Below are 11,883 nucleotides of genomic sequence, written 5' to 3'. Positions count from 1 at the left end.
CCGGGACGAAAAAATCGTCCCGTCTGCATCCCTGCACTATGTCTGGGAGTTCTGACAAATGATGGGACATAGAATCATCCACCAGTCTCAGGATGGACTATTTTTTCGTCCATGGACTAAATAACTGCTCCGCGGGGAGGCTTGGATGGTGGACGGGACTGTTTCTACGTCTCGTGGGAGTGAAGTAGGAGCCTGAGAGATCTTCCTGGCCGACGCACATGTTGTGCCACGTGTCAAATTCTGAGTGGCCTTATGCGGACACAAAGTAGTCGTACACACTGCTTCGTCCCAGACGTCAAAGGGGATGAGAACGTCTTGGACAGGAGGTTTTTCGGCGGAATGGGACATGGAAGAAATATTTTTTTGGGACGGGACAAACTCTACAGGGGATGATTCGGATGAGCCTCTAAGAATTGAGATGTAGGACGGGACGATCTTTGTCCCGTTCCGTCCTTCGTCTCCTTCCAGAACGATCATACACTATACTCCTATGAAGTCTCAGCTTTGGCTCGACTTTCCCTCTGGGCTTCTGCTCGGCTCCCACTCGGCCTTTCCTCTCAGCTCCTACTCAGCTCTCCCTTTCAACTCCTGCTCGGCTTTCCCTGTCAGCTCCAACTCGAAGATTTGAGGTCCTGTCATTTGTCCCGGACGGGACAGGGATTCTACCCTGTAGCAAAAGATCAGTACGTATGGATACAAGTATAGTGCAGGGACGGTTTTTTTATCCCAGGATGAAAAAATCGTCCCGTCCGCGAGATTGGACGAAAACCGGGACGGAAATTCGTCCCGTGATGGACAGGACGGTTTTCCTATCGTCGGACGAAAAAACCATCCTGTACGTAGGTCTTGGATGATGGACGGTAAGGGACGGACGGAAATCTGTTGAATTCACTTCCGACGGTTGAGATCTTGCCACGTGACATCGCTTAATCAATTCCTTGACATTTTGCATCAAAGTCCCAGCTTTTTTTTGCACGCGCAAAAGTAATTATACATATATCACTCTGCTTTCTCTCTCCTCAATATTTCACTAAAAACTGACAAATGCCTGTTTCCTTAATGTACTTTAAAAAAAATATTAAAATTTTAAAATCTGATTTTTTCGTCAGGGATGAGGGACGGGACGGGGTGTCTCCAGACGGGACGAAAATGGCAAAGGCGGGAATCCCTGGACGGGACGGTTTAGACGAAGTTGAAATATCCGGACGTCAGACGGGACGATCTTCGTCCAGTTCCGTCCATCGTCCACGTCCGAAACTATTTCATATAAGCAGACGATTGTACGTCCCGTCCCGTCTCTCGTCCGATCCCCAAAACGGGACGAATTTATCGTAATGTACGAAATAACCGTCCCGTCCGCGTCCGCCCCACTATAAATAAAGAGAGGGGTAGAGAGAGAGAGAGAGAGAGATAAAGGTTGACTCTGTCGTCGTCGTCTTCTTCCTCTCGCCGCGATCTGCCTTCTTCCCAGCGGCGCCGCCGAGATGTACTCCTCCGCCGGGAAATCGCAGAGCTCGGCGGCGCCGACGTCGTCATCGTCATCGTCGTCTGGATCTCTCAAGAACTTCGAATTCGACTTCGGCCTCGGCGGGAAAGGTTCGTCCCGTCCTCTCCGAGAGCAGAAGCCGACGACGGCCCCGCCGCGTTCTACGTCATCCTGGACGCACCAGCCGGCCACGGCGGCCCCGCCGGCTTCCAGATCTGGCCTCTCGAACCCTACTTCCATGGCGGGGGACATCTTCGGCAAGAGCTGGTCGACGGGCGACGGAGGGATCGGAGTTAGGGTTTCAGATCCGAGCCTGTTCGGAGATCTCGTCGGATCTGCTCTGGGGAAGGTTCCCCTGAAGAACGCTGCTCCGATCAACTCCCATGCTTCGCCCGGAAGCAATAATTGGGGAAATTCTCAAGGTCGGGGTTTTTCGAGCGGTCGGAATGGTGATTATTCTTCGAATTCTGGCAGTGTTGGTGGCGGGATTGGGGTCTCGGGGGCCGGTCAGCCGATGAAGCAGGACCCTTTTGGATCGCTGGTGGATTTCGGATCGAAGCCATCTCAGAAATCCGGCGCCGGTGATTTCAGCGCCCCAAATCCGGCGAAGATACCTGGGTTCGATTCAAAGTTGGAGGGTTTAGGAGTTAAGCCCTCGCAGACACCGATTTCTGCGCAGTCCAGCGGTTTTCAGCATCAAAATCAAGCAAAAACGGGGGGATTTGGTTCGGATTGGGAGGGTTTTGGATCGAAGCCGTCGGTGAAACCGAGCTCTGTGCAATCCAGTGGATTTCAACCTCAAAATCAAGCAAAAACGGCTGGATTTGATTTTAATTTCGAGGGTTTTGGATCGAAGACCTCGCAGAAACCGATCTCTGCGCAATCCAGCGGATTTCAGCATCAAAATCAAGCGAAAACGGGGGGATTCGGTTCAAATTTGGAGGGTTTTGGATCGAAGACCTCGCAGAAACCGATTCCGGCGAAAGCTGACCCCTTTGATTTCTCTTCCGGCGGGTTTCAGCCGCAAAATCAACCCAGAAAGCCGGAATTGGATGCAAAGTTGGAGGATTTTGGGATGGCTTCCAAGATCAGCGTTGACCCATTGGGTGATCTCTTCTCCTCGACGACAATTTCGAATGACCATGGAAAAGAAACAACGATGGAGGGGAATGATTGGAATTTTGGGGAGGAATTTGGGGGGCACGAATTGGGAGGCACGACGACGGAATTGGAAGGGCTGCCTCCACCGCCGGCCGGGGTGTCGTCGTCGGTGGCGATTGCGAAGGGATCGGAGAGCTACAAGCAGGGACAGTTCGCTGATGGCATCAAGTGGCTGTCTTGGGCAGTTGTACTGCTGGAGAGATCTGGGGATTTATCTTCCATGGTCGAGGTTTTGACCTGCAGAGCCTCCTGCTATAAGGAAGTGGGAGAGATCAAGAAGGCCATTGCCGATTGCTCCAAGGTAATTTCCCCTCTCCCTCTATATATACCTATACCTATCTATCTATCTATCTATATTTCTCTCTTTTTGTCTTTTTTAAAATAAAAAATGTCTATTAGTCCGTAATGTCTATTTATTTGTTTATCATTCTGTTTGTCTGTCTCTCTTTCTTTCTCTCTCCCCCTCTCTATGTATCAATCTTTCTAGCTACCAGTTTATCTATCCATTTATTTGTCGGTCTCTCTCTTTCTGTCTATTTATCTGTCTACTTATCTGCTTACTTATTTGTCTATTTATCTATCTAGCTATTTTTCTATTAGATATAAATCTACCAGTCTTTCAGTTTATTTTCTCTTTCTATATATATGCGCATATTACATATCTATCTGCTTATCGCACGGCTATCTATCTATATTTCTCTGCCTGTCTGCATAATTATCGATCTTTCTCAGTCTACCTTGGCAGTTTATGTATCTATCAATCAACCTCTGTCTCTTTATGTCTTTCAGCTCGATTATCGCTCAATCTATGTATATAACGATCAATTGATCTCTATTTATTAGTTTATCTATCATTGCCTGTCTTTCTCTCTATCAATCTATCTACCTATCTTTCTGTCCTTCTCTCTTCCTGACTGCATATCTATCCTTCTGTTTATCTGTTTATCGCTATATGTTTATCGCTATCAATCTGTCTGTCTCTCTCTTTATGTCTATCTATCAATTAGATAGATATCAATTAGTCTATCAGTTTATATTCTCACTCTACGTATACATGTATTACATATCTATCTATACTTCTCTCTGCCCATCAGCATATCTTTCCATCTTTCTCTTTGTCTCTCTTTGCTATTTATCTATCTATCAATCAATCTGTCTCTCTTTATCTCTTTCAGCTTGAATATGTATCAATCTGTGTAAATATTGCTTTATCTATCAGTCTATATCTGTCATTGTCTCTGTGTCTCTCTGTTTCTGTATCTATCAATAATTTTATCAGTTTGTTCCCCCCCCCTCCCCCCCTTTCCTCTCTCTCTTTTTCTCTCTCTCTAGATATCTTTATGTATATCTCTAGCTATCTACCAATCTGACTGTCTTTCTCTTTCTGTTTACCCTATTTATCAATCAGTCTGTCAGTTTATCTGCCCCCCTCCCACCCTCCCTTCTCACCCTCAGCCATCCTCTAACCCTCAGTCTGTCAGTTTACCAGCACTCCCTTTCTATCATATCCATCTACCTTTCAAATAGGTATCTTTCTGCGTATATCTTAGCTATCTTCCAATCTGACTGTCTTTTGTTTTGGTTTACCTATCTATCAATAAGTTTATCGGTTTATCTGTCCCGCCTCCCGCTCTCTCCTCAGTCTTTCTCTCTCTCTCTCTCCCTCTCAAGCTCTGTCTTTATCTATCTAGCTATGTGCCCTTTCTTTCTCTTTCTGTTAATCTGTCTATCAATAAGTTTTATCGGTTTATTTGCCCCCCCTCTTATCGGTTCATAAACCCATGTAATTTTCTATATTATTCTGTCTGTCCACATATATATTAACATATCCCTCTCTCATATCTACCTATCTAATTTTTGTATATTTCTCTGCCTGTCAAAATGTCTATCTATCTATCTACCTATCTTAGAAACCACTTGATAGGATATCAAGCGGGTTTCATCATTGCAGGCATTAGAAAAAGACGAGAAGAATGTGGGAGTGCTGGTTCAGCGCGCGCTTCTCTACGAGAGCAGCGAGAAATACAAGCTGGGGGCCGACGATCTTCGGCTGGTTCTTAAACTTGATCCCATGAACAGAGTTGCCAGGAGCACTGTTCACAGACTCACCCAGATGGCCGGCTGAGTCCCCCATTTGATTTCTTCTCTACTTCAAGGCTGTTACATATGTCAGTGATGATGGCCCATTGGACTTTTCCAGAAGATGATGGTGGAGGTAAAGATGGTCCAGTTCCAGTCATGAGAACAAAATCTAAATTTGTACCTAAACTTTGGTTCTGTTAAATCTCTGGTTTTGGTTATGCGTTTTGGCAGGTGAAAATTATATTTGTGATCAAAATTAGAAAGACAGTATGCTGTTTAAATATCAATGTGAGTGTTATTTTGGAAGAACATTTGGAAGTCAGTGTGATTTAAATGCTTTTCCCAGAATCGAATTTTTTACAGGTTGACAAAATGTCGATTATTTGTCATAAATATAGTCTCCTACGGAATGTAATTTTGAAATGTAGTAATATCTCCCTATGACGTAAAATTAATTTTGTAAAATAATTAATTTTATTTGAAGGTTATATGGTTTGTAAGAAGTCTGGTGAGTCTCTAGCTTGGCGTCGATCATCATTTTATCTCCACCTTATTTCTTATTTCAAGTTGGAAAAAATATCATGGATTCAAATAGTGTCAGATCCGCTATTGCTTAGACATCAGATGAGTGGCATAATTAAATTGTATCCATCATATGATCAAATATACTACCTTATTATTTTACAAATGATGTTATAAAACCCATTTTTAACTTATTGTAATCAATTATGATTTAAATACCTGGTTATACTACTATCCCTCGTGCCTTGACTTTTTTGATATCAATGCTAATCTTATGGGTTGGGCCTGTCAATGTTGTTGAGAAATATAAATCAATTCATAAATACAAATTTGCGTTGATTAAAGCTGATTTATGAACTTTTTTATTTTCATGAGTCATTTTTGAATGAATAGAACACGATTATAGAACAGAATTATAGAACACTATAAAAATATGAACCAAAATCCCTTTAGCTGGAACACGATTCATTATTCAACTTAATTGTGGGCTAATAATGGGTTAAAACACCCACGTAAAGTTTAAACATGGCATGTAAATCTACCCAGAAAAGGTTAGAAAAATGCCGCAAGGCATCTGATGGTCTGTAGGGTGCCTGATAGAGACCTTACAGACATGCAGGTCTCTATCATATAGGAAAGTTCTTGGAAAAAAGTTAATGATAACTACATGGATTAAGAAATGGAATAATGCAATTAAGAGTAGTGATGGTACACGCCGGGTAAGTACACCTTCTAGACCATGTAAAATTACATCTTCTTGCCTTCTCCTGTGGAAAAGGGGAGATACGTTATTTATTAGGGACAGGACAGGAAATGTGAAGCACAAGAAGGCTACATAAATTCTATGTGTTTCTTCTTTCTTTATTCATCTTGACTGATGATGTAGACAAGGAAATAGGGAAATAAAGTAACATAGGGGATTATTACTTATTCTCTAAAGAGAATTAGACAGTCTTCTGGTACATGCCTTTTATTTTGGGGGCAACATCGATGAAGCTAATGCAAAAGCTACAAACTTAGAAGTGGAGAGAAAATTGAGTTGAAATAGTTGAATCATAGTCACACAAGGTTTATATTTTTTAATTTATTTTTATGGCAGCATGTAACGGATTAACTTTTGAGTTACCAGAAGCAAAGAAGAATTATTATCAGGTCATCAGAACTGAATATTCATGCATAAATACAGTTTTTTTAATTTATTGTTGCCTCTTACATTAATTTATTAGCTTCTGAATTATTGTGTATCAGCTTTTTGTTTAGGTGGGTAGAACTTGTCACTTCCATTGATGGTTATTCCTGATTTTTTTTCTACTGAATATTTTTTTACAATGATAATTTGTATTTTTCTCGAACTACGTAAATCATTTTTTTCTTCTTTATTCCTGTTGCAACAAGATAATGGACCAACTATTAAATATTGGATCAAAATGTCTTTGCTGTGAGAACATCAGATGCTGGCTATCTCACAGCTAGACTCATTAAATTGATTCAACGCATTATAGTGCTATTCAAAGTATTTATGAAAGTGAAATGGGATGCTATAATACATATTTACACAAAGAGTAGTTTTTCATGTTTTAGCACACAAAATGGGATGCTATAATACATGTTGACAGATATCATAACCAAAGGTCTTACCAAAGACAATCATGTGTTTCTGTGGTCCAAGCTTGGAATGAGATGTATTCATTCCTTAACTTGATCGGAGGTGTTATCAGTTAGTTACACATTACTCCACATGTTTCTAGGAAAAAAATAATGGTTATGTCAACCATCTGTATTGACGACTGTACATATTCTCCCTCTTTTAGAGTAATAGATGAACTATTTCTTTGGTTTGCTCATCTATCTTGTTTTCTTTCTCCCGTTGCGGTAAAAAAAGGTCACTTGACATATAGCACAAGAAAAAGCTGATAACCTAAAATAACTGATGTTTTAACACCAAAAACCATATAAGCACGACGATAAACCCCATCACCGATAATAAAAAAATAAAAACTTATGTACAGGCAGATGTCGGTGATGAAGGATAACTAAAAATCCCATAATACATTGTAATTACAATGCATACTGAGTTAGGTCCAGATTTTTTGGAAGAAACTATTGAAGACAACATCATAAATTCAGAGTTGATCTTCACCTCAGATCAGGGGATAGATATATTGACCAAGACACTGCCAGAACCAGGCTTCAGGTGATTTGTATTTGCCCTTCCCTTCCATTGACATATTTGTACTTTCTCCTTATAAGATTCTCAGCTAGTAAAATCTCACTTATAAATATCTACTTGGGTCTATATAGACCCAACTCCAGTAAACATCCCTCACATTATCTTAATTTGCTTTGTAGCCATTATTTATCTCTTAATTTGCTTGCGACCAGAATCCGGAATTCGATCGAGAATCTGCACGAGAATGTCGGCGAGAATCAATTTGTCGACATTTCCGTGCATTTTCTTATCCACGACCACAACATCGTCGATCGAACGCTCACATCAGAACGGAGATGGAGCACCGAGCCGATTTGATTATGACTCGAAGCTATGTTCAGAACAAAGATTAACAACCGAGCTGATTCCATTAGGATCCGAAGCTCAGCTCAGTAAAAAAATTGAAGAACCGAGCTAATTTCATTACGATACAAATCTCGGATACGAACAAAGATGATGAACCGAGCCGATTTCATTACGATACAAATCTCGGATACGAACAAAGATGATGAACCGAGCCGATTTCATTACGATACAATTCTCGGATAGGAACAAAGATGATGAACCGAGCGGATTCCATTACGTACGATTCGAAGCTATCCGGGCCGATTCCCGCACGATCCGGAGCTCAGATCAGAACAAAGATGAAGAAACAGAGCCGATTTCATTACGATACAAAGCTCAGATAGAAACAAATATGAAGAACCGAGCCGATTCTATTACGATCCGAAGCTCAGTTCAGAACAAAGATGAAGAACCGAGCCGATTCTATTACTATCCGAAGTTATAGTAACCGAGATGATGAACCGAGCCGATTTCATTACGATCCGAAGCTCAGTTCAGAACAAAGATGAAGAACCGAGCCGATTCTATTACGATCCGAAGTTAAAATAGGAACATAGATGATGAACCGAGCCGATTCTAGTGCGATCCGAGGTTAAAATAGGAACAGAGATGATGAACCGAGCCGATTTCATTACGATCCGAAGCTCAGTTCAGAAAAAAAATGAACAACCGAGCCGATTTCATTACGATCCGAAGATCAGTTCAGAAAAAAAGATGAACAATCGAGCCGATTCCATTACGATCCGAAGATCAGTTCAGAAAAAAAGATGAACAATCGAGCCGATTCCATTACGATCCGAGGTTAAAATAGGAACAAAGATGATGAACCGAGCCGATTCTAGTGCGATCCGAGGTTAAAATAGGAACAGAGATGATGAACCGAGCCGATTTCATTACGATCCGAAGCTCAGTTCAGAAAAAAAATGAACAACCGAGCCGATTTCATTACGATCCGAAGATCAGTTCAGAGAAAAAGATGAACAACCGAGCCGATTCCATTACGATCCCCGAGGTTAAAATAGGAACAAAGATGATGGACCGAGCCGATTTCATTAAGATCCGAAGCTCAGTTCAGAAAAAAAGATGAACAACCGAGTCGATTTCATTACGATCCGAAGCTCAGTTCAGAAAAAAAATGAAGAACCGAGCCGATTCCATTACGATCCGAAGCTCAGTTCAGAAAAAAAAATGGACAACCGAGCCGATTTCATTACGATCCGAGGCTCAGTTCAGAAAAAGAGATGAACAACCGAGCCGATTTCATTACGATCCGTATAACACCAAAATAGACCTTACCCCTTCCCCACGCAAACATCCCCTTTTTATACCTCTGTCCGTATCTCTCTGATTTCCCTTCTTCTGGGCGATGGGCCCAGCCCGTAGCGGCCCATCAACGCCTTGTCGCCTTGTTGGCCGTCGCAATTTGAATTCCAACCCTCATTAAGTCTAAGTTTGGTGGGGGCACCTGAACGTTCGTCCTTATCCTCTTCGACCTAGTCAGTAGGGACTTTTCTCAAAAAATATCCGTACCAATATAACCGCCAGCCTCAACTGACCAGTAACGGCCCCCACCTCCATTACTTGATAATTTGATATATGTACAAACTGCGGCCCCTTACCATGGGCTCCGCCTGTATCGTATTTACTCTTGGACCACTCACAGCTCACTTCCGCGGGGTATTAAGCGGACGCCGTCAGAGGGAGTAACAACAAAATAAATAGAAGTAACGGGTTTTTCTGTCATCCGAAGGTTTATTATATATACAACCTAATCCGTAGGATTCAGGTTAATTTGAAATTCGCCCAAATTGTTCTGTTCATCTGTTCTTGAAACCCTCAATCTCGATCAATCGATCGAAATTGCAGTTGAAATTTGTTGTTCATCCGCGGAGAAGATGTGCGGAGGTGCAATACTCTCCGATCTGATACCGGCGCGCCGAGGCTACGCCGCCGCTGCTGATTTCTGGCCGGAGAGCTTCGCGAGGAAGAAGAATCAGCCGGAGCAATGGCAGAGCTCGGCCGATGGCGGATTTGGTTAGTACAGCAGGATTAGGGATTGATCTTTTCATGCGTTCGCGGTTGTTGATTTATTGCTGGATTTGCAGAGAAGAAGAAGCGTGTGAGGAAGAATTTGTACCGCGGGATCAGGCAGCGGCCATGGGGGAAATGGGCGGCGGAGATCAGAGATCCGATGAAAGGTGTTCGTGTCTGGCTAGGCACTTTCGATTCTGCGGAAGAGGCGGCCCGAGCTTACGATCGCGAGGCCAGGCGAATCCGCGGGAAGAAGGCCAAGGTCAATTTCCCCAACGAGGAAGTCCCTCCATTGCCGAAGCTCGCTCTTGCTCCGCCACCGCAGCCGACTGCTGGCCGCGGGGAGGCGAAGAAGCTCTCCGAAGAACTATCTTCATACGAGGCGTGTATGAATTTCTTGGACATGCCGCCGTATATGGTTGGGGAGGCGAAGGGAGAAGAAGAACCGTCGTCTGAGTTGAATCTGAGCACGCTTTCTCCGACTTACCAGCATGAAGCTTCGCTGGAGCTTTGGAGCTTCGATGATGGTCTTCCCGTCACAATCTGAGTGAGAACTTTCCTTCTTCCTCTTCATCCCTTTTTTTTTTCTTTTAGTTCTTTAGAACAGATACCCTGAAAGAGGGGATTTTTTCCAAGTATTTGTACATTTGTCTTCCACAAGTTCGGCGAAGATCTGCGAACGTTTTCTTTGAATATCAGGGGGGGAGAAATAACGTGATTGAGAGAAACTAATGAGCATGATTTAATTTTTTTTATCATTGGGGTGGAACTTCCTTCCATTTCGTCGAGATTAAACTTGTTCTAGACATCCAAACTAATAAGGCGTTCCATTTTCCAATGTATTCTCAATAAATTCATAAATCAACCGCGCATTCCTGGGAATAGAGTAAATATTGGTTGGCAAAATTCTACCAATTTCTCAAAAATTAAGAAATTTTTTACGAAAATCCGTTGATCAACCGCTGATTTCTACTGTAATTCCTCCGATTTCTAAGAAAATAACACACTATAACCGGCAGCTGCAGAGGATGTTCATTTCCTGAAATATCTCGAGACAATCCCTAAATCAACGTCTCAATCCTGTCAATTCGAAAGATGCCAACGAGCAAGTACTGAAAATATCAAATTATTGGCTTGAAGTATAAATTCCTTCCGTTTAGTCAAAGCAGAACAGCGGAAGGCGTCAAATTTTGATTATCAAGGATAGAGAGATACTGCAATTATGGGGAGAATAAGGTGAATACCCGAAGAGAGAGCAATAAATATTTATTTTTTCTTCCGGGTTGATTTATGAAGAATGAACCCAGAGACTTATGCATTATATATAAAATAAATAGAATAATGGAGTTTATTTCCTGCTACGCCCACAGAGTTTTCAACCAAGGGGCCAGTTAACAAGGTGCTCCCACTGTTTTTTTTGCCCCACACGACTGAATCAGATTATCTGGAAAAAAAGTTGACCACGGCGTCCGTTAACTTAATATTTGGATAAAGTATGAAATCGACATTAATGCAAGATCCTGTACCGCGTTTGACTTAGTTCTATCATTTATCTATCCAAAGAAGGGTAACATGAAATTAAATATCAGCTGTAAGGTTCTTTACTGGATTATTTTACCTTTGCATGTATAGATTATAATGACCAAAGTGTGCAACAATATCATCTCGTTGTATCATCAAATAGACATCTACAATGTTATTTATTGGATTGAATTACCTTTTCCTGTGTAGATTCTAATGACAAAAGAGTGCAACAGTGTGATTTTGTCCCACGCATTCATCTTTGGGGATTGTATTAGAAAAGAGACAGGCATACTGTAATTATTGGATTATATTACCTTTTCATTTATAGATTCTGATGATAAAAGATTGCAACAATATCATCTCGTTGTACCCATTAATCTTTGGGCATTGTATTACCAAAGAGACAACCACACGGTTGTTTATATAATTATATTATCTTTCCTATTTATACTGAGTTGATTATTTATTCTCTGGGGATTAGCTTATGCTGAAAATTTCAACCATCATGCGATTAAATTCTTTC

At 41.8% G+C, this 11,883-nt stretch overlaps 2 protein-coding genes across 3 annotated transcripts; both read left to right on the top strand.

Annotated features, from left to right (window-relative positions):
- The first annotated feature begins 1,394 nt into the window (after window positions 1-1,394).
- Window positions 1,395-5,038, top strand: LOC144710087 (Tetratricopeptide repeat (TPR)-like superfamily protein). Of its 2 annotated transcripts, none has more exons than XM_078583749.1 (2): window positions 1,395-2,948; window positions 4,599-5,038. In XM_078583749.1, exons 1-2 carry the CDS (start codon window positions 1,485-1,487, stop codon window positions 4,770-4,772), a joined length of 1,638 nt encoding a protein of 545 aa, XP_078439875.1. In that variant the 5' UTR covers window positions 1,395-1,484; the 3' UTR covers window positions 4,773-5,038. The 2 variants fall into 2 exon arrangements, with proteins under 2 accessions (XP_078439875.1, XP_078439880.1); XM_078583754.1 differs by having other exon boundaries at window positions 4,558-4,743.
- Window positions 5,039-9,585: 4,547 nt separating this feature from the next.
- Window positions 9,586-10,529, top strand: LOC144710078 (ethylene-responsive transcription factor ERF071-like). Its single transcript, XM_078583743.1, has 2 exons — window positions 9,586-9,839; window positions 9,911-10,529. The coding sequence occupies exons 1-2, from the start codon at window positions 9,701-9,703 to the stop codon at window positions 10,381-10,383; spliced, it is 612 nt and encodes a 203-aa protein (XP_078439869.1). The 5' UTR covers window positions 9,586-9,700; the 3' UTR covers window positions 10,384-10,529.
- The last annotated feature ends 1,354 nt before the right edge of the window (window positions 10,530-11,883 follow it).

Source organism: Wolffia australiana, chromosome 1 (assembly GCF_029677425.1).
Source record: "Wolffia australiana isolate 7733 chromosome 1, ASM2967742v1".
Classification (NCBI taxonomy): Eukaryota; Viridiplantae; Streptophyta; class Magnoliopsida; order Alismatales; family Araceae; genus Wolffia; species Wolffia australiana.
Note: the sequence above shows the minus strand (reverse complement) of the source record. Positions and strands in the feature narration are given on the sequence as shown.